Genomic DNA, 25713 nt, shown 5'->3' with positions numbered 1-25713 from the left:
GAAGAGATGTCATATCGTACTGATACACGACATTTGTTATTTTTAAAATCAATTTAAAAGTTATGCAGTGCCAGGCATTATGAAATACCACGAGTCTTGCTTTCTGTACCAAAACAATAGCATTGGTTTATGAAAGCAACATACGCAGTACTATCAGCCTACATTTTAGCAGCGTGTGTAGTATTTACCATACGCTACAGCAGACAGGGTGTTGGTGACTTTTTGCTGTGCTGGACACCTGCCGATGCTAGTCAGATTGCCCATCACCAGATGTGTTGTTTCTGTGAGGAAGTGCTGTGTCTTTCCATGTGCTCCTGATATTATTTGTAAGAGGCACATTTGTTGCTGGATTATAACAGGGAGGACTGTCATCTGATACTCGCCTCACTGAAGCAAATAACCAGGTCCGTTGGGAAACACAAACTAGAATTCTCCCTTGCTGCTTAGCTTTTCATGTGTACACATTTTTTTCCCCTTTGACATAGAAGAAAAAAGGCATAAAAGAATACTGTCATGGGTCTCCGTCATCTCAAGACCCAGAGAAGCAATCTGGTGCTGGAACGGTGTGCTGCTGGTGCCCTGGTGCACCCAAGCCAGGAACCTTTTGCAAGAACATGTGTTTCCTCCACTTTGGCTGATTTCCCCTGGGCTCTTGAAGCACAAGGTCCCGTTGTGATTAAGTGTGCCACAAAATTAAATCATGTGGGCACCGTGTCATGATAAATGGTGTATTTGCTTTCCACATTTAGGGAGATTAATTCTTCAGTAAGAGAAGGCTTGGCCTACCCTACCTCTGGACTTAACTGTGTATGTATGTGGAAGCAATACCACTCTTTTAGAGGAACGGCTTTAAATCAATAGATTAAGTACATTTATTTTCTTCCTATCAAGAAGGTAAGAAAAGGAAAAGTAGTATTTTCTTGTGATTGCCTAAACCATGGTAGATGAAGAGCTCCACTGGAAAGGATGATAGTATGCAGCAACAGTATGCTCTTCAGGAAACTACCAAGGATATCTCAAGAGTGATTCTTCGACTCAGATTTGCAGATCCATATGTTTGCCTTCAAACACACAGCCCTGTGTTGACAAGCTTTTGTAGCTGGCTTCCTACCAAAACTCATGGGCACAAACTCTGCTGCTGCCACAGTGAAGAAGCAGCAGTCGGAACTTCTAGAGAAAAATCTTTGATCCTTTCCTTAGCTTCTTAATATGAGACACTTTTATTTAGTCTTCTGGCTATCTTTATCTAGGGAGCAAGGTGCTTCTCTTCCCTTAAAGACAATGAAGGTCCTTCTAATTAGTGCCTCTGAAATTTTTCACCACTGTCATGTCCTGTTTCTCCCCTTTCTTTGGGCTGCTCATCCACCATTTGGCAGTGAGGGAGGGGAGCAATTCTCACCATCGGAAGTCTCAGCTTCCTTGAACAGAAGTTGTCCAGTGTTTGTTTCTCTCAAAAATGAAGGGTGAGGTCTTGGACGATAATGGAAATATTTCAGTAGTTTTAACGAAACCATGATTTCCCCAGGTTTTGAGATCTTGATCCTTCTCTTGTTTAGGCTGTTGCATATTCAGTTTAGTTTTGACATATGGGAAGTACACCTGTATACAAACAGGTTTTAATTCTGACACTATACTGGGAAGTCCCACGTATTGTGAAGATAAATTTTATAGCAAATACATGTTCTTTGTGGGGAAAAAAAAAAAGTAGAAAGAATTATTTTTGAAGCTCAGATAACTTTTTATCAGACTAATGAAAACACAAAAATCTGGAAAATAGCACTTGGTCCAATAATAAATTTGCCCAGGAAGATCGTAAGAAATAATTGTTAGATTTTTTTCCCCTTTGAGTACTGAAATAAAGCAGCTCTTCGTTCATCAGACATGGATGATTCATTGAGTCTCAGCTTAAAAATGTAGCATAGGGAGTATGTAAACACTCTGCTAGTATGGGCAGAAACACTGGTATCCCTGAAGAATTATTTACTTCATTCATGCAATTACAAATGCTGGGGGAACGCTGATTTAGATGTGAGGCCCCCAGCATAAAGCACTGGGCATTAAATGCATGAGCATTTCTTCAGAACAGCTTAGCTGAAGTTTATCATGACCATTCAGTGATTGCCTAGCAACTTGTGAAGGCCATCAAAGAGCTCTTTGTCCATAGCTCTGGCAAAAACATTTCCTTGCAGATATCCTTATCAGTATCAAAATCAACATGAAAACTTATCAAAAGCAATTTTATTGCATAAGAGATTAACTGGAGCAATCATAAGAAGAACACTGTTGATACCATTGTTGTAAAAGCTGAGTCTAGTCTTGCTTTGTAAGTTCTAGTAAAAAATGTTTTTTTCCTCACTGATTTCTAGCTTTTCTGTAAAAGCATGGCTTTCTTTGCTGAAAGTTCATATAAAGCATCAGAGTCTGGAAAACTAGTTCTCTTTTTTTTTAATCATTTAAATGTTTCTAGCATATTCTTTCTCAAAAATAGACATATTTGATTCTTACAGCTAAAAATGTGAAACTCAGTTGCTCATTTTAAGCACCTTGTGAACTTACCTAAACAGTGGGTGAATGAAATGTAAAACTATTTTTTTAAGTAAAGACAGAATAAATCACTAAATGAATTAGTGTTTCTCCTTTGCTACATTCATTCTTGACATTCACACATGGGAGTGAAATTAATTTTGCTTATGATCAATAGTGAATATAATAAAATTCCTTTTATAGTGAAACAGGAGTACTATTAGGCACTCTTTCAGTATTTTATACTGCCATAATTATTACTCAGTGATATGTGGGATACACTCTTTGTTAAGTAGGGGGATATAATGCTTTACCTGACCACCTCCTCATAAGGGCTGAAAGTGAAAAATGAAAGGTAATTTTTTCAGTTTCCCCAATGGATAATTTTCTCTGATATGTACTGGAAGAACTTTTTCCTTTTTCATTTCTTAATGGTAGTTGTGGGCTCTCTCAAGTATCATGGCTCTGTGTAGCATAGGGCCCATTGTCTTTTCTATCCCAGTGTGCCCAGTATCACCCTTTGACACCATGCTGTCATAAAGCATCCTCTGTGCACAGATCAAGACGATATAATTGAGCCTAGTGTTGTTGCATGTCACTGGTCTACATAATCTCAGATAATGCACTATGGTAACTCTTGGCAACGGCTGACTTGTTAATAGTGACTGTTGTGCACTGAACACCACGGAAACCCGTCAAAATTCCGTGAAAAATGTCTTTTCTCTAGCAGGGTTCACTGAGTGAAGCTCTGTGTGATATCACAGATAACACTCATGTGAACAGAATGCCAGACTCAATCCTGAAATCCTCTGCCTGTGTCTGCTTGTGCTTTCACAGATTTATAAACTCAAATTCGAGAATTCGAGAATGTCAAGCAGAGCAATCTTATGCATCTGAAATAAGTGGTCTTGTTTCTAAAAAAAAATGCCATGATCTCATCCTGCTTATGTGCATCTCTCAGAATCAAAGCAGTCTCTTTTATCTATTTATCTACAAATAGGAAGTAAGTGAAAAAGGTGACCCTGGCTACTGAGAAGCAAGTCTACTCTGTCTCTCAAATGTAAATGAAGATAGGAAAATTACATTTCCTATGCAGGAAAAGATGAAAAAGTAATAATACAAGAAGTCTTTAATTTTCTGACAACAATCAGTATTAACCAATGATCATTGTACAATTAGGGCTTTTAGGTGGCCCGGGTACTGTCTTGCTGCTGGTTAGCATCTGGATTCTAAAAAGCAAGTGTTTTTTCTCTTGCTGGTGTTAGTTTGTGTAATCTGTTGAACCACATATTTGATTATTCAGTCTGTTGATTGTCTTGCAGAGAAACAAACAATTGAGAGTCTGGAGTTTCACCTTTCCTCTAAATAGAGAGTTAGTCTTTGGATATAGGCAGCTTTACAAGGTACATACTGTGGGTGTTGAAGAATCACCTCTGCGTCTGGTCTATCAGTGAACAGTGTAATTATTTTTTAGTAATGTTCTGAACAGTAGGTTTTGTTCTTCAAAATTCAAAGATTTTTTTCTTGTCACATGTGAAACTGTTCTGCTTTTTTAGGACTTTGGCAGCCAGTGAGCCTGTGGCATATTTTGCTGGAAATACTTACAAAGCGAGACATGCTTGTGGCTGCATTCAGTCCACTTTTCCCTTACCGAAGAGCTTCATTCAGTAGAGGCACTACAATAATACTTAATTGTTAATGCAAAGTACTGTAGACACAATATGGTCTGAGTTCCACAGTGGTGCCTGCTGGCATTTAACATGCAGCATGCTTTTTAAAAGCAGATAGTGGAAAAAACAAACAGGAAAGTTATATTGAATGTTGCTGCATTACAAAGAGAAAAACTATCCCATGACTGGATTATTATAATTAGTGATTTGTGTTATGGTTTAAATATAGGGGTTCAGGTTGTGGCTGTTTTGTAATAAATTTTGTGACAAAAATGGTTAGACAAAGCACTGACTGACCAGCATCCTTAACACTGTTGCAGCTAAGCATTTTGGAATGCTTACATGGTGTGTTTGGAAACCCTTTGTGTGCATTACATTTTTCCGTTTGGTAGAGGCTTACCAGTAATCAGCTCACCACTAATTAGAAATCATTCTGTGTCCTGCACCCCATTATTACAGAAAATTATGTCAGACCTTAAGAATTTTTACATTCAGAAGGAAAAGTTTCTGCAATACCTTTTGTCTTGCATTTCCCTAACATAAAATTTGAAAATAAACTTTTGCTGTTTTGAAACAGCCATTATGGAGGAAGCAAAAGCCATAATTTTGCTGCATTTGAATTACTTTCCTCTTTAAAATCTCCTTGTTGATAGCAGTGGTGAAAGTGAGAGGAATTAAAAAGCTTTTTAAATTTTTATGTGTATAAAGATGTTGGAAAATTATGGAACTCTTTATATTGATGAAGGGTTGATGTTTATCTTTGTAGATCTTAAAGTATTAGTGAGCAAGAAACCTGAAGGTATCATCCCATGGAGCACTTCTGTTCCATGTGAATCTGCAGAAATGCAGGATCAGCCCTTATTTACATCTCATCAAAACTAGAATATGAAAGAAATTTACTGTTCTAAAGGAAGGCAGGAGCAGAGATGCAAGTTTACCTTGTTCTGTTTTCCTAATGTTAGTGCTATTTTCAAAACAGGTTTTATGATCTGCATTTTAAAAATGAGACCTCTGAGAACCAAAAGTTCAAACTAACTATGCAGAAGAGTTTTTTACAAAGGCTGACAGTTTTGTTCGTTTATGGTTGCAGGTATTCACTGTGACAGTGTGTGTGCAGAGGGACAGTGGGGTCCAAATTGCTCGTTGTCGTGTTACTGTAAGAATGGAGCATCCTGCTCTCCAGATGATGGAATCTGTGAGTGTGCGCCAGGATACAGAGGCACTACTTGTCAGAGAAGTAAGGACAAAATAAATACTTTAAACTTTCTGTTTCTTCCTCCTCTACTTGGAATATGTATTATACAATAACATCATCCTTTGTTAATTGCAGTATGAAGTACTGTGAAACACTCCTTGATTGTGTATTGGGTCAAAATGCATGAGTATACTGAAACAAGTGTTATCTAAAATTAACAAATGTTTCTGATTAATAGTGCATTTTTTGTTATGGTAAAACTTTTCTTCACTGTCTGTACTGTGATGTTGTCATGCACATGATTTTCAAAGAAACAAATTTAGCAGGGCATTCCATTCTCAAGGCAAGCATTTCCAAACGTGGTTGATGAATGTGAATTTTGTAATGATTACTAGAAGGCAGAGGGAGAACCAGAGGAAGATGAAGTCCTAACACTCCAGGAATGGCAAGATTTCAGGCTGAAGAGTGTGATTGTCTGTGACACTATTAAATCCCACATTATTGTGGCATTAGTATTCCCATATCATTTCTAACTAACTGCAGTAATTATTCTCACTATCTAATCTCTGAAGGCCTTGCAGTTAATCAGTTAATCCAAAAGCAGACTAAGTGTAATGCTACTTGTGTTGCCTGTGTTTTGGAACTGTGCCTGTGAACTGGACAAGAGGCTTCCAGTCCAGTGGCTCTCAGAGACCCTCTCTGATGTGTGGCCTGAAGGCTGGGAAGACAAAGGTTGTACAAATAATTTGGATCCCAGTCAGAAAGTGCCTTTTCAGTAAGCAGGAAGACCTTTTGGTGCTGTTTCACTTGGAAAAGTTAATCTCTCTAGAGAGATCTGCCCACATAACTTGTATCAAGTGTATAATTAGAAGACTGAATTTTGAATGAAATTAAAATATTGAAAAGATTCCAAGTTAGTTTTCATCAGTACTAATTGCTGCTGTGCAGCAGGTATTTCTCTCGATGCATTACCTAATACTCTAATCTATCTGGAAATAAATGCCAAACAGGATTAGAGCAACAATGAAGGAGATTTAATTCATCAGCCTTTTTCCTGCCCCAACCTTTAGCATAAGAAGTGGACAACTCTGTATTTCTTGTCTCAGGTTCTCTTAAAGTTACGTGATGTGTAGCTGTGTGTACCATGTAATGAGTACGTGAGTACCTAAATGAAAGGATGACTGAAAAACATTTGTATGTTTTTCTCAGTGAATTAATGTCTGTTTGTCTTCCAAGTTAGAAACATTTAAGAAGTCAAGGTCTAAGATGACCCTAGGCATGTACAGATAAAACTATCCACTCTATTTTTTTAACTTACTTGTCTTCAAAAATGCTTTAAAAGAAGCTAATATTGTAGAGGATGTAAAATGTATAGCCAAATATGTGTAATATATAAAGTACATGTACATTTCAAACCAGAGTCTGGTGTGCCCTGACAAGTGATAGAATGTCAACTAAGTCGTTACAAACTAGAATATAGTAAACCCTTGATAAAGATAAGCAAATCTCCTTCCATTAATGTAAAGCATTGACCTGTATGAAGAGTAACAACTACCATTGTAACTCTTGTGTATTTAGAAAGCAGAACTAATTCAAAGTCAGGAATAAACATGCTGAAGAGTAGATCATGGCTGTATAGAAAGGGCAGGAAGCAATGACATTTTGTTCTTTCTGATTCCAGTTTGTTCCCCTGGGTTTTATGGACACCGTTGCAGCCAGACATGTCCCCAGTGTGTACACAGCAGTGGTCCCTGCCACCATATTACTGGCTTATGTGACTGCTTACCTGGATTTACAGGAGCTCTCTGTAATGAAGGTACAAGTTGTAATAAAGACTCTATGGGCTGCAGAGACCGAGCACTGTAATAATTTTTATTCCGTCACTTGGAAACTATAAAACCAAAAATAGTTTCTGTTGCAATATGTGTGGTTTATAAATTAGGAATCTTAAGCAGATTTAAACTGTTTGAACAATTGATCCTTAAGTGTGAAACCCACTGTATTCTTACTTGTACTATTTGTATAATGAGTATGCACAATGGGTTTACTGGAATTCATAATGTATCACTTTAAGGTTATACTAAGCAATACATTTCTTGATCCTAATATCGGTTGCTTTCTCTTGAAATAAAGAAAATACAATCTTGTTCTGTTTACTAAGGAGTTCTAATTCTGACGACTTGTTCTCAGTATGTCCCAGTGGCAGATTTGGCAAGAACTGCATTGGAATATGCACCTGCACCAATAATGGAACATGTAATCCTATTGATAGGTCTTGTCAGTGTTACCCTGGCTGGATTGGTAGTGACTGCTCTCAGCGTAAGTATCAGCTTTTTTTCCTTTTTTTTTTTTAAGAATTAATGAGGGTTCAGCTATTTAAATAATCTACTTTTTGGTAAAGAAACACAGTTTAGGTCAGAAATGAGGAGTTTATGGTATATAATGAAAAGATCCTAAACTTTTTTTTATTTCATCAGCACTACCAGAAATGCATTTGCACTATGATTTTTCTAGTAAGTGGGCTGCAGCATGTGACAGGAGGGATTGATTTTCAGTCTTCCACTGCCCTATTAGACTTATTTCAGAAGTGCACTGTGAAAAGACAAGTCTATGCTTACAGGCTGCAGCAGAGGTGACTTTTACTAGGTACAACAGAAAAAATCTTTACTGTGAAAGTGGTCAAGAACAGCAACTGTCCAGAGAGCCTCTGAAGTCTCCCAATCTAGAAGAGGTTGTGAAATTATCATTCTTGAAAATCCTTTGAGTAGGATGTTGGACTAGCTGATGCTAGAGATCTCATCCAACATGAAAAAGTATGTGACCTGATGAATCTTGCATTGCAGAGGGAGTTTTTGACCTGTTGTTTGCTTGCCTGTAATTATTTAATCTTATCACAGGGCTGTGAACATCCCAGGGCTTGTATCCTCAGGATAGTCTTATGAATAACAGAGTTATTATTTTACAAATAAGAAGCTAAGGCACTGAAATACAAGGTGTTTTTTCTTACTGCAGTTGCATAGAGAGCTACTGGCAAGGCTCAGAACAAAGCCAAGATTTTCTGATACAAGTTTGTGCTCTGGTTGGAAGACCATATTTATTCTTGTTGAACATTTTGTTAAGAAATTTTTCAGCATGACTGTTTTTTGAATGCCTATAACTTTCTGAAGGAGTTTTCGCTTTCTTCCTTTTATAAACATTTCACAGATAGGTGATTTTAGTGTAATTCTGCCTCACTTGTTGAGTACTGTCTTGGTATGCTAAACTTGTTGAAGACTCTGTTAGTGACTTCAATTGGAGAAGGGCTAGGCCCTAATTGTATTATGTTTCGTAGAGTTATTTTATTAAATAATTAGGCATTGTCCAGATGCCTTGCTGGGTCTATGCACATTACTAACGACAGGAAAAAAACATCTGAGGCAAAATTCTCACATGAAGCATATACAGTTCCATGAGTACCAAAATCTGCACAGTCTGAAACATATGCATGCCAGAATTTCAGTCAACCCCTTTTTTATTACTAAAAGAAGCTATACCAGACCCTGATATGTCAAAATTCAAAAGACATTGTGCTGGGGTTTCCAGGGATGTCCGTTTCCTAATAACATGCCTCATTGGTTTATATAATTTACGGTTTGACTGGTCCAGGTTAACTGGCTCTGTACCAGTGCAATGTAACAGCTGGTCAATTTGGAAAAAAACCTTTGCTGGCTAAATTCTGTGAAGTGATTAGCATGCACTCAATATGATACCAAAATAAATCTTGGGCCTATTCCTGTGGAAGCCAGTATCAACAAAGGTCCCTGTTTTTATGGTAAAATAAGTAGGTAGTTGGAAGAGTAGCAGAATAGGGGTATTTAGGAGGAGGAGGGACTTACTCATTGAATCAATAACAAGAAAATGGTGCCAGCAATATGAATGGAAGCGTCTATTGAGGCTGTGCTCATGGACCGTAACAGAGGAAGTTTATTTGCTTTGTATAAAGGCCTTTCGTTCACATAGAAAATAATGATTCCATTAATTTCTTTTGGAACTAGCGACCTTTTTGAAACTTCGAACCTTTCATCTGTATGTGATTTACATTCCTTCTTAGTTGACCACTTATTTCAAACAAAAAACAATAATGAAAATCATTACAAGGCACAACTGAGGTGGAAAAAAACCAAACTTAATAGTTTTTTTCAATACGATGTTGTGTATTTCTTGATGAAGTGAAATTTGGGCAAAGATTACACTTTGTAAAAATAGAGCCCCCACAGATGAGTCATTTTGCAAACATTTAAATGATTCAAGAGTTTTTACTGCTCTCAGACAGGCCTGTGGACAACCAAATCAGTACACAACAACAACGAGTCATCAGCCTTTTAAAATTTACACAGGAATAAAGCTAAGGGTTCCATGTCTGACCTCTTTCTTCTCTCCTGTGAAATACTCATGTTGTACTGCCAGAAAACTATTTTAAAATTATGCATCTCTTTACTAGAGGAACAAGTAAAAACCTCAAGATGTGAATCCTAATCAATAGAAAGGGGCTATTCTTAGCCTACCCCGTCGACTTAGTGATATTCTGACATGAAGAAAATTATCTTTTGCTGTGTCTGAATAGTAATTTGCATTTTGGAACCACTTCGCTATTCTAATGGAAGCACGTAGTATCAGATTCACTCACCATGGCAGTTTCACAGCAGTCGGTAAAATTCTGTCTCATAATGTGTTGGCATGATAGTGAGTGAAAAAATCTCCACTGTATAGATGATTACTTGTTTTTTAGAGATACTATATTGATCAATGGACCCACGAAAGCAGCTGAGTTAACTTGATTAAGGTATAGTCCTGATTACACGCACTGTAATTATTTAGTATCTAACAACGGAAATACAAGAAGTAAGGTTAGGATTGGGTCTAAAGCTCTAGGCTGCAAAATGTGTTTCAACCTTCTCTGTTTGTTCTTCACTTTTGGGGCTTTAAAGGCTTATCCTCTTGTCTTTGTTCAATTGAACTGCTTCCAGATTGAAAAATAAATTAAGAAAGGAAATTTACATGGCTTTCTCTGTGAGAAAGATGGTATGAATGTCCTAGTTACTGAGTATCAAGTATGTATCAATTTCTTTCACACATTTAATCTTTTTCAGCACTTTTAATCTAGAGCAAAATGATTCCTTGGTTTAAAAAAAAAAAAAAAAAAAGTGTCTGTGGCTGTTTTCTCAGAGTGGAGGAGCCCAAAAATGTGTTTAAAAGAAAAACAACAAACCTCAAATGAATGAGTGCTCACATGTGATTGTAAGCAGCTCCGTTCACAGGTATCAAGGATCTTTGACATTTGAGATTAATTAATTGTTCTGGGTTCTTCTAGCTTGCCCACCTTCTCACTGGGGACCAAACTGCATCCACACATGCAACTGCCATAACGGAGCTTACTGCAGTGCCTACGATGGGGAGTGCAAATGTACCCCAGGATGGACTGGCCTTTACTGTACGCAAAGTGAGTGACTTCTGTTATCTTGTGTTAGTCTACGAATCAGTGACAGAACTGTCCTTCAGTGTTTTCACACTTTATTCATTGATTTCTTCCCACTCTGCTGAACATTTTTGATCAGGAAGATGCAACTCCATTACCTACATGGTTGCAGTAGAGGCCCCCATATAAGCACTGGCAGAGTACTGGCCACTACATTCATGTTCCTCTTTATCCTTTCTTCAGAAGAAGACAACTTTTGGCTGTAGATGGACATCCTTCTGGAATGGTTTGTCATATGAACATGCAGAATGAATGACCCTGACGTTCAGATGCTGCCACTGCACATGTGCAGTTCTGGCTGCAGTCTGTAGCATGAACAGTATCAACTCTGCAGGCATTCCCCACCTTACCATCTGATGTTTTCCCTTTCTGAAACATCCCCAGGAGGCACTATAGTGTCAGGGACCCAACAACCAAGACTGTAAGATAACACAGAGCTGACTGAAGCCATGAGAAAAGCATAGCTGTAGCTGTAGTCTACTGAGGCGCAGTCTCTGTTATTACAACAGAGTGATCATACAGTACATCTCATACCTGTAATTGCTACCGCTCAGGGGCAAATGCAACAACACCGCTAGCTCAGCACCTCTAGTTCCAATACTGATGCAGAAGCTATTTTATTAGGAACTTAGAAACTTCACTAGACTGTGATGTTAGAATATTTTTTTCATTTTCTTTATGTGTTTTATTAAAATAAAAATACAAGCAGTGCAGTGACTGGGTATATGACACTCATTATATGGTGGGTAAGAGTTCACACGAAGTTTAAGAAATAAACATTTGTTAGAGATAGGTATTGACCAAGTTGCCTTCTTACCTGTATCGTATTACAGCGTCAATTTGGTTTATCTTAATCCAGGCACCCCGATTGTCTATAACCTGTGCACAACCATTGCCTTTAAACTCAAGAAAAATAAGACTACTCACTGTGTTTTGCATTCAGTGTTTAAATAAATTTTTCATAAAATTAGAGCTCTCTGTTTTCAACGGAATAGTGTCATGGTGGCAGGAAATAACAGATACATTATAGTGCCATATGGATGCAGCTCTGGAAGACATTCACTATATTGGTTCAGCTGTCAGCTAACATGCTTATTTTGCTTCCTGCTGGTGAATAATGACCTCTTTGCAGTGATATGTCTTCTTCATACTGAAATAGTATCTTTGTGAGGAGCTGAGATACAATATGTTTTGATTCTGTGTGTTTTTTTTTTCCTTCTTCAACTTTGTGCAGAAAATATGTCCAAAGGTTCATTCATCACAGAACAGACTCCCTGCTCTGATTCACAAACTCCTCTCTTTCAAATATTTTCTTGAACCCATTTCTTTGAGGAGCCCTTCTTGCTGCCTTATTCTGAACATCTGCTGTCCACAGAGTTTCCCAACCTCTTTTTTGTGTAGTTTTTGCCTAATGTGTATTTTAAACCACTTAAAATAAGGTAGATCTTGATCTACTGTTTGTAGAATTCCATGTTGAGTAGCGGGGCTAGAGAAATTACTTCTCAATAACACACTTAACCAGAATATTTGTATTTTATTTCTAGAGCAGTTGTTTTACTCCTTTTCCCCTCCCACTCCTTGTCTTGCAGGATGTCCCCTAGGGTTTTATGGGAAGGACTGTGCATCGATATGCCAGTGTCAGAATGGAGCGGACTGTGACCACATCAGCGGGCAGTGCACCTGCCGGACGGGGTTCATGGGGAAGCACTGCGAGCAGAGTGAGTACAGGCAGGAATTGCTCATGCCCAGTAGCAAACACAAAACCCTGAGCTGACTCTGTTGTTTTGGCCAGCGCTGTGATACAGCCTCTTGACTTCACTGGGAATTTTGATGGGGAGCGACCTTTGGGAGCTGGATCTAGGCTTTTTCCAAACAGATAAAAAGCACACAGAATTACTTATTAAGACTGATTATGATTGTGATACCTGTTTCTTTCAATTTGCAGCTACATATATGAGGCATTTGTACTACATTCTACTTGCTTTGGACATAATGCTAAAAAACCCCAACAATTCTGTCATGTAAAAGTAACGAATGCAAGTAATTGTCATTAGCATAAACCACGATGAAAACTGATAGAAAACTAAAGAAGTACCACATCAATCCTAGTGGATAAAATTAATCTTTGCAATGTGGTTTTACAACACAATTAGATTACAAAAGCGTAAGAGATGGCATTTTGGTTTTGTATGTTTGTGATTCATTACTCAGAAATATCAAGACTAGCACTACTGAAATCAATGGTGGTGTAACGCTGTACAACATTAGAGGAATAATCAGGCTCATAAGCACAGAACTGTTAGTCCAGCTTTTGTTAACGTTGCAGAGCGGTGCTCCGACTCTTCATGCATTGTACTGCAGTGCAAAACAATCCATTCCACCTGCTGTTGTGCAGGTTTAAACCTGTACAGCGCTTTGCTTCTCCTGGGCAGAGGACACTATGTATTACCTATAGCCAGGACTGATTTAGCTGCATCTGGCTCTGAAGGGCTGTGCAGTGGCCAGGACAACATGTGTCACACCTGGCAGCACTGTTGCAGAAGGGAGGGGAGGTTACATCCCTATAGACACACTTCATTCCCTCAGCAGTGGGTCTCTCCCACAGCTGCAACAGGAGTTATGTTTTTAAGGCTCATCGACATCTATGGTAGAACCACTAAAAATAGGGTAGTAGATTTTTTTTTTTCCTAGGAAAAATACAGTTGCAGCAAAATCTGAGTTATTTAGAGGAATATATTTATTTCAATGAAATAATAGCTGGCAACATCTAATTATTAGCTATTCAAATTTTCTTATTCTACTCTGTTGATTTAAATGTTTTACTTCAAAAGAGCAGTAATATTTAGGAAAAGATAAACTTTTCAAGATCCTCTCTTGATGCCATGATATTAAAAAATCATCTTGAATACGTTGGCAAATCTAACTCTATTATTAAGTTTTAGAGCTGTTATATTTTATCCTATAATTTGATTGTGATGATTTAACAATATTAAACTAAGTGTTTTGGTATTTCTGAATTTGAATGTCAGTTTTAAAAACTGACTTTTCATTCCAATCTGAATTTCAAAATGCCAAAACATATTATGGCATGATGGTTTTTGCCAGCCATTGACTTCAGTGGTTAGAATCTTGTTTTATTGAGTGTAACCAAGAAAAGGAGAAAGCATGTAAGAATGACATTCCACTTGAGTCTGAATTTATCGAGACTTCAGGAACTTTTCTCTGGCACCTATTGTGTTATTCACCAATTGTGAGTTATACTCTTTAAAAAAAAAAAAAGAAAAAATAGTTACAAAACTTCTGATAGATTTCAGAAAATTGAGTGTCAGAGAGTGAAGTAATATGACAGTCCCTCAAACCATCAGAGCTACAATCAGGTAGCAAGCCACACAGTAACAGAAGTGGCAGTTTAAAAGAAGTAATTTTTATCAGTGTAGGATAATTCTCTACTGTGCAGTTACATGATCTAGGATATGCTTTGATCAGTAATTAATTATTGTATTCAAATCATTCTGGGAGAGAAAAAATAATGTAAAACTCTTCCAATTAGTTCTTAATAATTTAGCATTTTCTTCTGTAAGTAGTTCCTCAGTGTAACAGTCTCAAAGTATGCCATAAGCAGCCTAAGACCAGTTTCATTTTTATATAGATGTGTATATTAGACTCATTCTTATGGCATTCATCTCTTGCTCTTTTTCCACATCAGCACATCTGTCATATGACATGACACCAGCCAGATGTCTGGCTCCACTCATATGACTATGTGAGTTTTTAAGCCCTGGTATCTGAGTAACCTGGGAGGCTTGACATTCTGGTGTAGAACTGGCACTTTGTTTACATTTTGTCCATTTCATCGCTGTCTTCTGCCCTTTATTTTTTTTTTTTTTCCTTGCTAATTTCACCGCCTTAGTGGCAGCAACATTACAGTAAAGGAAAATCACTTCTGAATACAACTTCCTTCTCCTTTTCCTTCTCCTTCCCCCCCCCCCCCCCCCACGAAGTCCTCTTAACAAAATCTTTTCCACAGAAGCCTACCACTAATAAGATATTGCCATCTGCTGGCCGTATAGGAAAAGAAACAAATCCTGGCCCATATGGTGCTGTGGATCTGTAACACCAAAATATTTAAGAAGTACTGACTATGGCTGATTTTTGTTTGTACTTATTTTGTGCAGAATGCCCCCAAGGTACATATGGGTATGGATGCCGGCAGATATGTGACTGTCTGAACAACTCAACCTGCGACCACATCACAGGAACATGTTACTGCAGCCCCGGCTGGAAAGGGGCCAGGTGTGATCAAGGTGAAGCCTAGATGCAATAAAATTATGGCAATCGTTTTATATAAATATTGGATTAAGATATTAAATGCCATCTTTATTTCATTCCTTAAATGAATGTGATGAGGCATGTGTGTTCAAGTAGTCCATTCTATTAAATGTATTAGATGTTCTGTAGATTTTGTAAGTATTAGATGCCTCAGTGGTAGTTTATTGGAACAAAGCACTCAAGTGTAGATTGCATGGCATGTTTTACAGTACTGTGCTCTGCTGTCTAAAGCTGCTGACAGAGCATCTGCTTTACCTGCACTGTGCTTTTGCCTAGAGAATGTTATTACTTTTTCAGCTCCCTGAAAATATGTCTTTATATAAAGAAGATGAATGCTCTTCCTTAAGGCTAGGATTGTCTTCACATTGGTTTCTGACATAGTTCTATTTTGGAATTATTACATTCAGTTCAATTAGCAGGAAGATTTAGAAGTGAACTACTGTCTTCTGCTCCTGACATACAAGCCTCTGAATTTATGCCACGTATTTTTATTTCTTCTTGTATTTCAGCTGGTGTAATTATAGTGGGAAACTTGAACAGCTTAAGCCGTACCAGTGCCGCCATCCCTGCTGATTCTTACCAGATAGGGGCTATAGCAGGCATCATCATTCTTGTCCTGATTGTGCTTTTCCTGCTAGTGCTGTTCATCATTTACAGACATAAGCAGAAAGGAAAAGAAACAAATATGCCTGCAGTGACCTATACCCCTGCTATGAGGGTCATCAATGCAGATTACACCGTTTCAGGTAAGTGACAGTTAGAACAGATCTTTTTCTCTCTGTGTCTTGACTTTGTGCTCTTTTACCAGAGCTCTGCAGGGGTTCAAATCTGCACGTAACAGGGCACGACTGTGCATGTTTCACCTTTTTGCATTAGTGAGAGCTGCTGTGAGCAGGAACATATTCCATTTCAAAAAGGGTATCTGCAGATCTGCCTTGGAAGCCTTCCTGGAAGGACAGGCAGGAGGGGCTTTCCCTCTTCGAAGAGGAAGGCTGAGACTCTGATCTCAAGTGCTTTTGGCAGGGGAGGAGCCCCTGAGACCACACTGGCAGTGGTGTTGGTGAACTGCCACACGAGACCGGTGGGATGCGATGATAGACTTGTGTGCTTACCTTTCATCTACCAGAGACAGTTCACTTGAGTTAAGAAGGATGCTTGCCCAGTATCTAGAGCTGCTTAGTTTGTTCTGCATCACAGTCTTTTAATCTGTGCTTTTGATACTCTGAAGGTGGCTTACCCTGGTAAAATGTGTCAATTGTAAGGAACAAGTGATGATATACCTTGCTTTTTTGTGTAACATTTTGCACCCTCAAATGTTTTTCTGCATTAAACAGCTGAAGAAAGGATATTTCTGTTCCTCTGTGCCTATTTTTAAACAGAACTGTGAAGTATGGCAAAAGAAGATTTCTACTGAGGTTTTAAATTCAATGCCAACAGCTTGAATACAAAAAGACTGCTACAGATGTAGCAAATCAGAATTTCTCACTAGCTGTGGCAAGATTCTGTAGAGAGGCAGATACCAGAGAGGCTCCAGTTTGAAACAAATGAAGGGAAGGAGCAATGTTCCTGAAACAAAAGAGGAGTTTTGTTCAGCCTAATAAAGTGCATGTGAGTTGTGATGCAATGGGTACATGAAATCTGAGGCAGTGCTGTCTTTTGCACACAACTCTTAAGGAAGGCAGCAGGTAAAGAAGCCAGAATAAACAGTTGCCAGAGACAAGAAAGGTGTATCAGCAAAAGTGATGGTTCTCTTGAAGCACCAGAAAATGTTGCTGTGAACTCGATGGTAAAAATGTCCATAATTGGGACAACACTATCACTACAGAGGTAGAGAGCAAGGGACCACAGCAGAAAGAAGTTAGCAAGTAACACTTGTGAATGCTCTTTGCTGAAAGTGAGGACATGACTAGTCAGTTGTTGCTCTGTATCTCTAATTTCTTTAAATGAATGCAAGATTTTTACCTTTTTTTTCCAAGAAACTCTAAATCAGATTCTGAAATAGTGCAGCACTGTCAAAAACATCCGAAGAAAGAAATGCCATGTTAGTTTTAGTTGCTTATTTTCCTTTATTTTTCTTTTCAGAAACCATCCCTCACAGTAATGGTGGAAATGCTAACAATCACTATTTCTCTAACCCTAGTTATCATACTCTAACTCAATGCACTACACCACCTCCTGTCGACAACATGGACAGACTGACCGTGGCAAAGGTAAAACATAAAAATCTGGATGTTTCTGTCTAAATTAGTCTTTGGTTTCTTTTACTTTCTCCTCTAATATTTCATATTTGTTGGGGTTTTTTTTGCTTTCCCTGATTATCACCTGGGAATTCAGCAACTTCCCATCAGTTTCAGTTTTTATTACCTGTCTTTCTTTGAAATAGGCAAAAAACAATCAGCTGTTTGTGAACCTTAAAAATGTGGAACCTGGAAAACGAGGCACTGTCATGGACCACACAGGAACACTGCCTGCAGATTGGAAACATGGTGGCTACCTCAATGAGCTTGGTAAGGGGAAAAGAAGGAGGAGAATGTGAATGTTATTCATTGCCTTTGGGATGGATGGCAAAGCAGGGATGTTTCCCTGTCTCTCCACTCAGCGTAATGCCAGGCTTGTGAGACTGTGTTTGAGTTTCAGGGTTATGGGTTTGGCCTTTCTTTAAGGCCATACCCCTAGAAATACAAAAGTGACTCCTTGTGAGGAATGGTAAATCAGTCTGATGCCCAGTGCAGAACATGACAGGCAAAATAATCCCATATTATTTTTCTAAAAAGATTTGCTTATTGATTAGTTTCATAAAACAATAGGCATGGTACAATAAGGGTCTGCTCTTATTAAATAAAGTAGAGGCTGCATATATTATGGGTTGGTTTGTTTGTTTGTTTTTTATTTTTAATTCTCACCAAATGGCATCAGTGCTTTAAAATCTAGTTTCTTATCATCTGAGTTGCTTCAGGTGTAAATTCTAGGAGCATCTTCCAAGCTAAGCCTCCTGTTTGCTTAGGAGAAAAATTTCTTAAAAGACCTCAAGGAGAAAAATTTCTGCGGCGTGGTGAGAGTTGCTGTGTTCTGCTTGATGCCATCTTTTGCTGTTTCTTCATCCTTTCCAAATCTCATGCATTCCAAAAAAGCTAGTTTGCATTGACCATATCTCTGACCAGTGAAACCCTTAAAAGGGACTTTCAGTGCCTGTATAATTTAGACCAGTTAATTACCTTCATTTCTGGTCCTTATCAGTATCAGATTCTGGGAATCAGAACAACAATATGTAGTATTATTTTTTTCCTGCTCACCCCCAGTCTTGATCTAGCCACAATTCAGGCTCAGATCTGTTTTTTCTTAGAAAAGGTTTCAGTCATAATGCTTAATGCTCAACTTTCCATTTTCTTAGAGCATTTGTACTAGTACTTAAGACTCCTAAGAGATACTGGCTGTGATTCTAGAGGACTGCATGAATGATGATAGTAGGTTGGTTTTATAGAAATCAAATGGGATTACTTGAGGCATTCTGAGCTGGTGACCTGGGCATTAGTCTTAGTAAAAACAACAGAATAGCTGACATGAGATCTAATACACAAAGATGGGTAGGAATAAAATGAATTGGTTTAGGTCTCCTCAAATAACACAATTTCGTTCTTGGAAGCTCTGAAGTTTATTTATAGAGATATTGTCTAGATAAAATTATTTTAGGCTTTTGTGAGGCTTTTACCATAGTACCACAATACAATCTGATTAAAAAATTAACACTCCATAATATCAATCAAAGCTATTTGAATGGATTAATAACCAAGTTAAGTGCCAGGTCTCTGAAGACAGTTGTCAGGCATTGTTCATTGCTGATGTTTATATTGGGATATGTATCTTGAGAGAAATCTATTACTAACAGACAATTGCAAAGCTGTAGAGTTAGGCACTAGGTGTTTAGGCCATTCCTGCAGGTCAAGGAACTGGAACAGAGTGACCTTGGACAACACAATGGGAGTGATGAACTTTGGAAGCAAAGTAGCAAGAATTGGAGTGAACTTTGCATACCCTGAGATTCTTAAGTCAAGATGGGATGACTTTCTGGAAGATATGGTTTAACCAGACAAAAAATATACTTTAATTAAACAGCAGTTATTAGGCTCATTCTAGAGTAACTGGTGGAAACATAACGGCCTGTGACGTATGTGAGGTCAAATGAGATAACTGAATGGTCCCTTGTGACCTTAACCACCTTCCCTATTCAGGAAACCACTGTTTGAAAAATCTGCAAGCAAACAGTAACAATGCTTCTGTATCCTATACTGGGCAGTTTCACAGTGCTTATAAAAGAATTAATCTGCTAAGGTAGAAATTGGTCCCAAAGCAATTTTTAAAGCTTTGGAAGCCATTATCTAATAACTTTTCTTTGATTTTAAACCTACTTTGGTTTTTATATCATTTTTCTCAGGTGCTTTTGGACTTGATAGAGGATATTTGGGAAAGTCATTGAAAGGTGAGTTTATTTTCTGATCTCTTTAGATGAAATTATGTAAATATTCAGTTTACTCTTCTAAATTCTCTTTGATTTCTGTGTGAAGATAATATAAAATAATTTTGGACTAAATTATTCCTAGACACTGAATCAATGCATGAAGTTCATTTGTTAGTTTTTCTTTTTTGAGGAGAGGGTTTATAAACAAAGCAAAACAAAACAAAACAAAACAAGCCTCTGTGAGTCCCCTGTGTGGCACATACATCAAATGTTTCTGTAATGCCTGAGTTATGACATGGCTCTGCTCTAGAGAGCCCAAGGCGAATGGCCCTTGAATTCAGCCTAGTGAGACAAGGAAGGATGCATGCTGCCTCTGATGAAAAGCTTTAAAAGACGGTCCTCTCACAACTGGCATGGTCAATATAGGACTGTATGACTACAAGCCTGCAGTGCTTCACCACATTTACTGCAGGCCTTTGGAAAGGATATAAAAACATTAATACATAAAGAGGAAATAAAAGCTTCAGAAATTCAGGGTAGTGGTGATATTTTTGGTCTTTTGAATTATCCAGTTTTCTCATCAGACTTTATAATGGACCGTACTGGTGTGTGTCACTATTTTTGTTATATGAGGCAAGAGTGACTGGAATGCCTGGGTATCCGAACAATGAAAAATGCCCGGCAAAGTCCATAGGAATAATGAGTTAAATATGTAGACAAAAGCAGCTGGTTTGTCACCTTGTGTATAATACAGAACAATTAAGATGAAGGAGTGATTTATTATACTTGACATGGTTTTAGAGGATTAAGGGAAGCCCAATTTAAAATATCTCAAAGGAGTCATAAAGTTATAAGGATCTAACTGCTGACAGGTTTACCACTGTCAGTCTCATGCTGGGTACTCAGGGTTGGGAACAAGCTGAGAAAGTCTCAGCTCTAAAGCTTAAATAACACAACATATCACACACACAAAAGAAAAAAAAAAAAGAAAAAGAAAAACAAGGGCAACAAAACAAACAAACCAAAAAAACCCAACCCCAAAACACCCAGAGAGAACAAAGTAACACAGACACCATAAAATATCTTCCCAGCATAAGAAAATACATCTCTTAAACTAGTTATTTATCCTTCAGTTAAATCCTGAAATGATGAGCCATGTGATGATTCCTTTTCAGTTCTCTTACGTGCACATTACAGAATCTTGTAAAAAGTTGGTTACTCTTTTAGTGTGGCTGCAGATTCAGACCTTGTACCAGCTAAACCATCCCTAGAAATCACCTTACCATCTGCCTAGACATTACTACTGGGAACAAGCTTAGATCACTTATTTTAATAGTGTCCTGAGTTCAGCACTTGGAAAGGCAGAAAGTATTCTGAAGTGCCTCTTAAAAACTGATTCTACACATTATCTGTATTTAATGCTAGCTACTATTTTAACCAGAATTGAAGGTACTCAGACTTTGCAACAGGAATTTTCTGATGGTAAGACCAATAATGTGAAAGAGCATGGCAGTAAAGGTGCTTTCATTAATTGCTGTGTAACGATGTTGAGGTGTTATGACTGGTTTCCATTTAGATACTCATTTATGAGTGAATTTTTAGAACTCAAAAGAAAAGAATACTGTGTTAAGTAGCAATGTCCATAGGATGTAGCTTACTTGAGAGAAATAGATGCTTTTCCTTTCTGCAGATCTAGTGAAGAACTCAGAATACAATTTAAGTAATTGCTCACTAAGTAGTTCAGAGAATCCATATGCTACTATAAAAGACCCACCGGCTCTTGTACCAAAAAGTTCAGAATGTGGATATGTTGAAATGAAATCACCAGCACGCAGGGACTCCCCCTACGCTGAGATCGCTGGCTCTACTTCTGTCAATAAGAATGTTTATGAAGTCGGTAAGTACAAAATCTACTTTGAATGTTGAAGGCTAAGAACAAAGAACACACAACTTTTTAATCTTTTGAACTGTTTAATCAAAACACATGAAAAATCACTGAAAAAAATGATGCATTCAGATTTTATTTTCTGTTCAAAAGCTGTAACAACAATCTCATTCTTTCGAGCTAAGTGGTGCAATTCACAAGAACAGAGTGAAATACCTTCATCTCTGTTCTGTAACCTAGAGGTACCTCTGAATTTCCCTGATTTGAAAGCCTTTCTTTAAAGAACAGCATCATATAAACGTAGCATTTGATTGCAATGTAATTCAACTCTACATTAGGCTGTTAAGTACTGAACGCAGTTGGAGTAAGTCTATGAGAGGGACAAAAGAGATGTTTCCTCTTCCTGACTAGAAAAAAAACCAGCATCTTCATTCACCCACAGACATATTATTTCACTGATATGTGCCCCATCTGGTTACTGTATTACTGTAGTTGCTGTAGTTACAGAAAACTTTCAGGTCTTGTAGAATGGTAGTTAACCTAATGGTCTCTGGACTGGAATAAAGTGAATGTCACATGTCATAGGATACCATTTTCCTTTTCTGTTCCCTATTAGAGATTCCTCTGAAATCTATCAATATCTCCATTGTGCTTCTGAGGATTTTTATAAAATCTTGATTAAAAGCCCCAAATTTGGGCTTTCTTTTAGCTTGTCCACACAAAACGAACAGATGCTGGTCCACTTGCTTCTGTCAGTAGATCTGCTCATGGCAGAGCCCTGATGCAAGCCTGCAGGTGTAACTTAGTGTGAAGCCAAAACACCTCAATATCAGCCTTTCTTTCTATGCCTGTGTTTCAGCACTCAATCATTATATTGAAGCAGAAAGGAGAGGATATTTTGTCATGCAAACTGCAATGAAATACAGTCTTTGCCTTCTGTTTGCCACTTCTAGTGTTCCTTACATGTGCTCTCTTTTGTCACAGAACCTACAGTGAGCGTTGTCCAGGGAGCATTCAGCAGCGGTGGACGTTTCAGCCAGGATCCTTATGATCTTCCAAAAAACAGCCATATTCCATGCCATTATGATTTGTTACCAGTTCGAGATAGCCCCACATCCTCTATGAAGGAGGTCAGCAGTGAATGACCCCAAAAGCTGATGTGTAGCACAGTGGGACTCTCAAGGGGCAAAGTGGCATGGTTGTGCTCCTCCCTAAGGTTTAACATCCTATTTGGCTCCTAATCTGTCCAGCAGACAATTGCTGTACATTAAACAGAATCTCAACATGAGGTTTGTATTGTGTATACAAGTGACAGATGGACAAATGCCACACTCTGGGGATCCTGATAATTCTTTTTTTTCACGGCAGTGAATTTTATAGAAACAGGTATGCAACACATTTATATTGTAATATAGTGGCTTAAAAATATTAGTTAGCAGATCAGTTTTGATAACATCCCATTTCAGTGACTTTAAATATAGACTTCAAGTTTGTCATGTTTCAGAATAGAAATATTCCCAGGACAGTGCAGTTTACCAAATACCACTTCATACAGGTAATCTGATTCACTAGTTATGTAGAAGAAAAACTGCTTTGCCAAATTTTACCTTCCTTTCTGATCTTTAGTCAGGACATATTAAGAAACAAGATCTGATGGGGATAAGTAAGCACAATACTACAGTTGTTTGGGAAATCCACCATCAGGCTTTTTTTGTCCATTACTGGTGGTGTGTGTACCTTGCTTGAATAGTTTTGGAGACGAAAGCATTGCATACATCGATATTATATGATGCCTCAAGATCTCTTGGTACTGGAGACCCAGCACCAGCCTTCAACAAATCTTTTGCTACAGTCAACTCCATATGTTGCAGTTCTGACTACTATTTCTGCCATACACAACTAATAATCCATAACATATCAGTAATTACTTCATAAAATATGTCAGTTAAATCAGTTTATTTTTGACACCATGGACTGATTATATAAGGAGTGGACAAAGGTGATGACTGCTGTAAATCTTAATTGCAAGGAAAGGTTTACATTTTATAAACAGGTAGTAATAATGACTGTAATATAGGATAAAAAGAGTAAAGTGTTCTGATTTTTTTTCATAGAAATAACTAAGCAATCTCTGTGCATACTTGCTAAAAAAGCACCTTTTCTTTTTTATAGTTGATGTAGGGAAACACATGCTTAAGCTGGTCTTTTGCATTGCTAATAATGTGACACATGTACCCCCCAGTCTTCATTAACTTGTGTCTCCATTTTTACACCGTGTGTCTGTGTTTCTAGAGAACTAGCTTGTAAGTGCAAAAATATTCTACGCCATGTCCATTTATTTTGCGTTTTTGCCAACTGGCCTTTATTTTGTCTGATTAAAGGGACCTCTGGGCAGAGGGAGAGGATTAAAGTAAGAATTCATGTCATACTGATGTCTATAAATCATAGTTAATTAATTAATTGCAAAAAAAAAAAATCAAGGTGTTTTTGTCTAGAATAATAACAGGAATGCAGAAATAAAAAACGGTCCCTCTTCTATGTATAGCTTATTCTCTTGACTGTATGGATGGAGTCCATCTTTCCAAAAAGCTCCTTTATCTCCCTCCAAAACAGTCTGTTACGAGCTGCACATTTCAGTGTAAGTTAAATTTGTCAAGGTATCCATCCACTGAAGCAAAATTGTCCCTCAGACACATCGGCCTAAAAATTAAATGGTTGATAGGGACCCGACATTCTCTTTCAGTGGAGTGTTACCTTTAGGAACGTAAAAATGATGTTGCAGTATGACCTCCAGCTGCTGCTGCTGCCGCCAGTGATGCTACCTGCTAACATGCTTGTAACATCAACAAAACAGGCTTTTTCACCCTGCCCTGGTGGAAACTCTGTAGCTTCTTGTGAATAGATTGCCTCGAGGCTTGGTATATCCCTGATTGATGGGGAAAGGATACAGATGGTTGCATCCCATGGCATGTAATGGCAGGCACTAGTCCTCTTCTTTCTGTGTTAGGGTCCCATTTTGGCACATGAGACCTGTGACATGCTCTAACAATGCAAGGGGCAGTTGATCAGTCAAGAGCTTGGTATATTTGCTGTCTTAGCATAGGGAGTGCCAAAACCGTTTTTATCTTGAAAAAGTCTGAGACAAGGAATTGCCACTACTGTGATAGCACTGATATATTCCTAAGAAAATCTCAGCCAGTTGCCTTTGGAATACTAAATGTGGCAGAGGATCAACTGGAAGAAAAACTGAAAAAACTTCTGTAAGCCTTTTAAAAAGGAACTCCAGAGCTGAAATGGAAATAAAATTTGCTTTTATTTGTTGTCACTTAAATGGTGACAAATGAGAGATCTGCATCCGAAGATGTTGTTGTGGACACGCTCAAGCCTGAGAAAGTATGTGCCTGTGTAAGTGCCCCAGAATATTCTTGGTTCTTGCTGGCCATGAGCGCTGTCTGTTTGCAATTCCTTGGGCATTTCTTGTATATCCTTGGAATAAATAATTTGAGTAGTTTTGGATTTTGCAAGTACAGAAATTAACTACAAGATTTCAAAAGTCAGTTACCATTTAATCTCTCCGTAAGACAAAGTACTGATTTGGTTTGTGCGTGTATAGATAACATGTAGTGCTACTGGTATATACATGTGTTTGTACTGTGTGAAAGAGACTTTAAAATAAAACCTTTCTTCTCTGAAGCCATGAATAGCAAATGCTGTATTTAGCAATTGTGAGCTCACGAAAAATTATTTTCTTACTCTGTGTAAAATTTGGACATCACTAGATAAATTAATCTTCATAATATAAACAGTTCTCTTTATAAGGAAAAATTAAGAGCTGAATAAATTATATTTGTTTGAAATTTTCGAGTCTATCACATATCCTCAAGTGTTGTATTCAGCCAAATACTCATGAAAACAGATGAGTTTCTGATAATTCTGCCTATTGTGCATATTCTAAATATACATATTACCAAAGTCTGTTTTTCTAGACGTGGGTAAAACTCCTGCTGTGTAGTCAGCAAAAGCAATGTCTGCATCCGAGCCAGATTTACAATACATATAGATCAGGTAAATGACTTGTGAATTTACTTCAGTGAATGATCCTTGGTAGACACTCAGAAAACAGATTTCATGCAGGGGTAA

At 37.9% G+C, this 25713-nt stretch overlaps 1 protein-coding gene across 4 annotated transcripts in view; it reads left to right on the top strand.

The window, feature by feature from the left end:
• MEGF10 (multiple EGF like domains 10) overlaps window positions 1–25430 on the top strand; it is a 104217-nt gene extending 78787 nt beyond the window's left edge. For 3 of the 4 annotated variants that reach the window (XM_065861040.2, XM_071801780.1, XM_071801781.1), the window contains 12 exons: window positions 5284–5430; window positions 7070–7204; window positions 7579–7707; window positions 10739–10867; window positions 12493–12621; window positions 15079–15207; window positions 15742–15978; window positions 17315–17442; window positions 17616–17739; window positions 19665–19709; window positions 21379–21585; window positions 22558–25430. In XM_065861040.2, coding sequence (XP_065717112.1) covers window positions 5284–5430; window positions 7070–7204; window positions 7579–7707; window positions 10739–10867; window positions 12493–12621; window positions 15079–15207; window positions 15742–15978; window positions 17315–17442; window positions 17616–17739; window positions 19665–19709; window positions 21379–21585; window positions 22558–22718 — 1700 coding nt within the window. In that variant the 3' untranslated portion in view covers window positions 22719–25430. Of the gene's footprint in view, window positions 1–5283; window positions 5431–7069; window positions 7205–7578; window positions 7708–10738; window positions 10868–12492; window positions 12622–15078; window positions 15208–15741; window positions 15979–17314; window positions 17443–17615; window positions 17740–19664; window positions 19710–21378; window positions 21586–22557 lie in introns of those variants that run through there. The other variant, XR_011736357.1, reaches the window with a different exon arrangement.
• Window positions 25431–25713: the final 283 nt, after the last annotated feature.

This window comes from Patagioenas fasciata, chromosome Z (genome assembly GCF_037038585.1).
Source record: "Patagioenas fasciata isolate bPatFas1 chromosome Z, bPatFas1.hap1, whole genome shotgun sequence".
Taxonomy (NCBI): domain Eukaryota; kingdom Metazoa; phylum Chordata; class Aves; order Columbiformes; family Columbidae; genus Patagioenas; species Patagioenas fasciata.
This window is presented reverse-complemented; position numbering and strand designations above follow the sequence as displayed.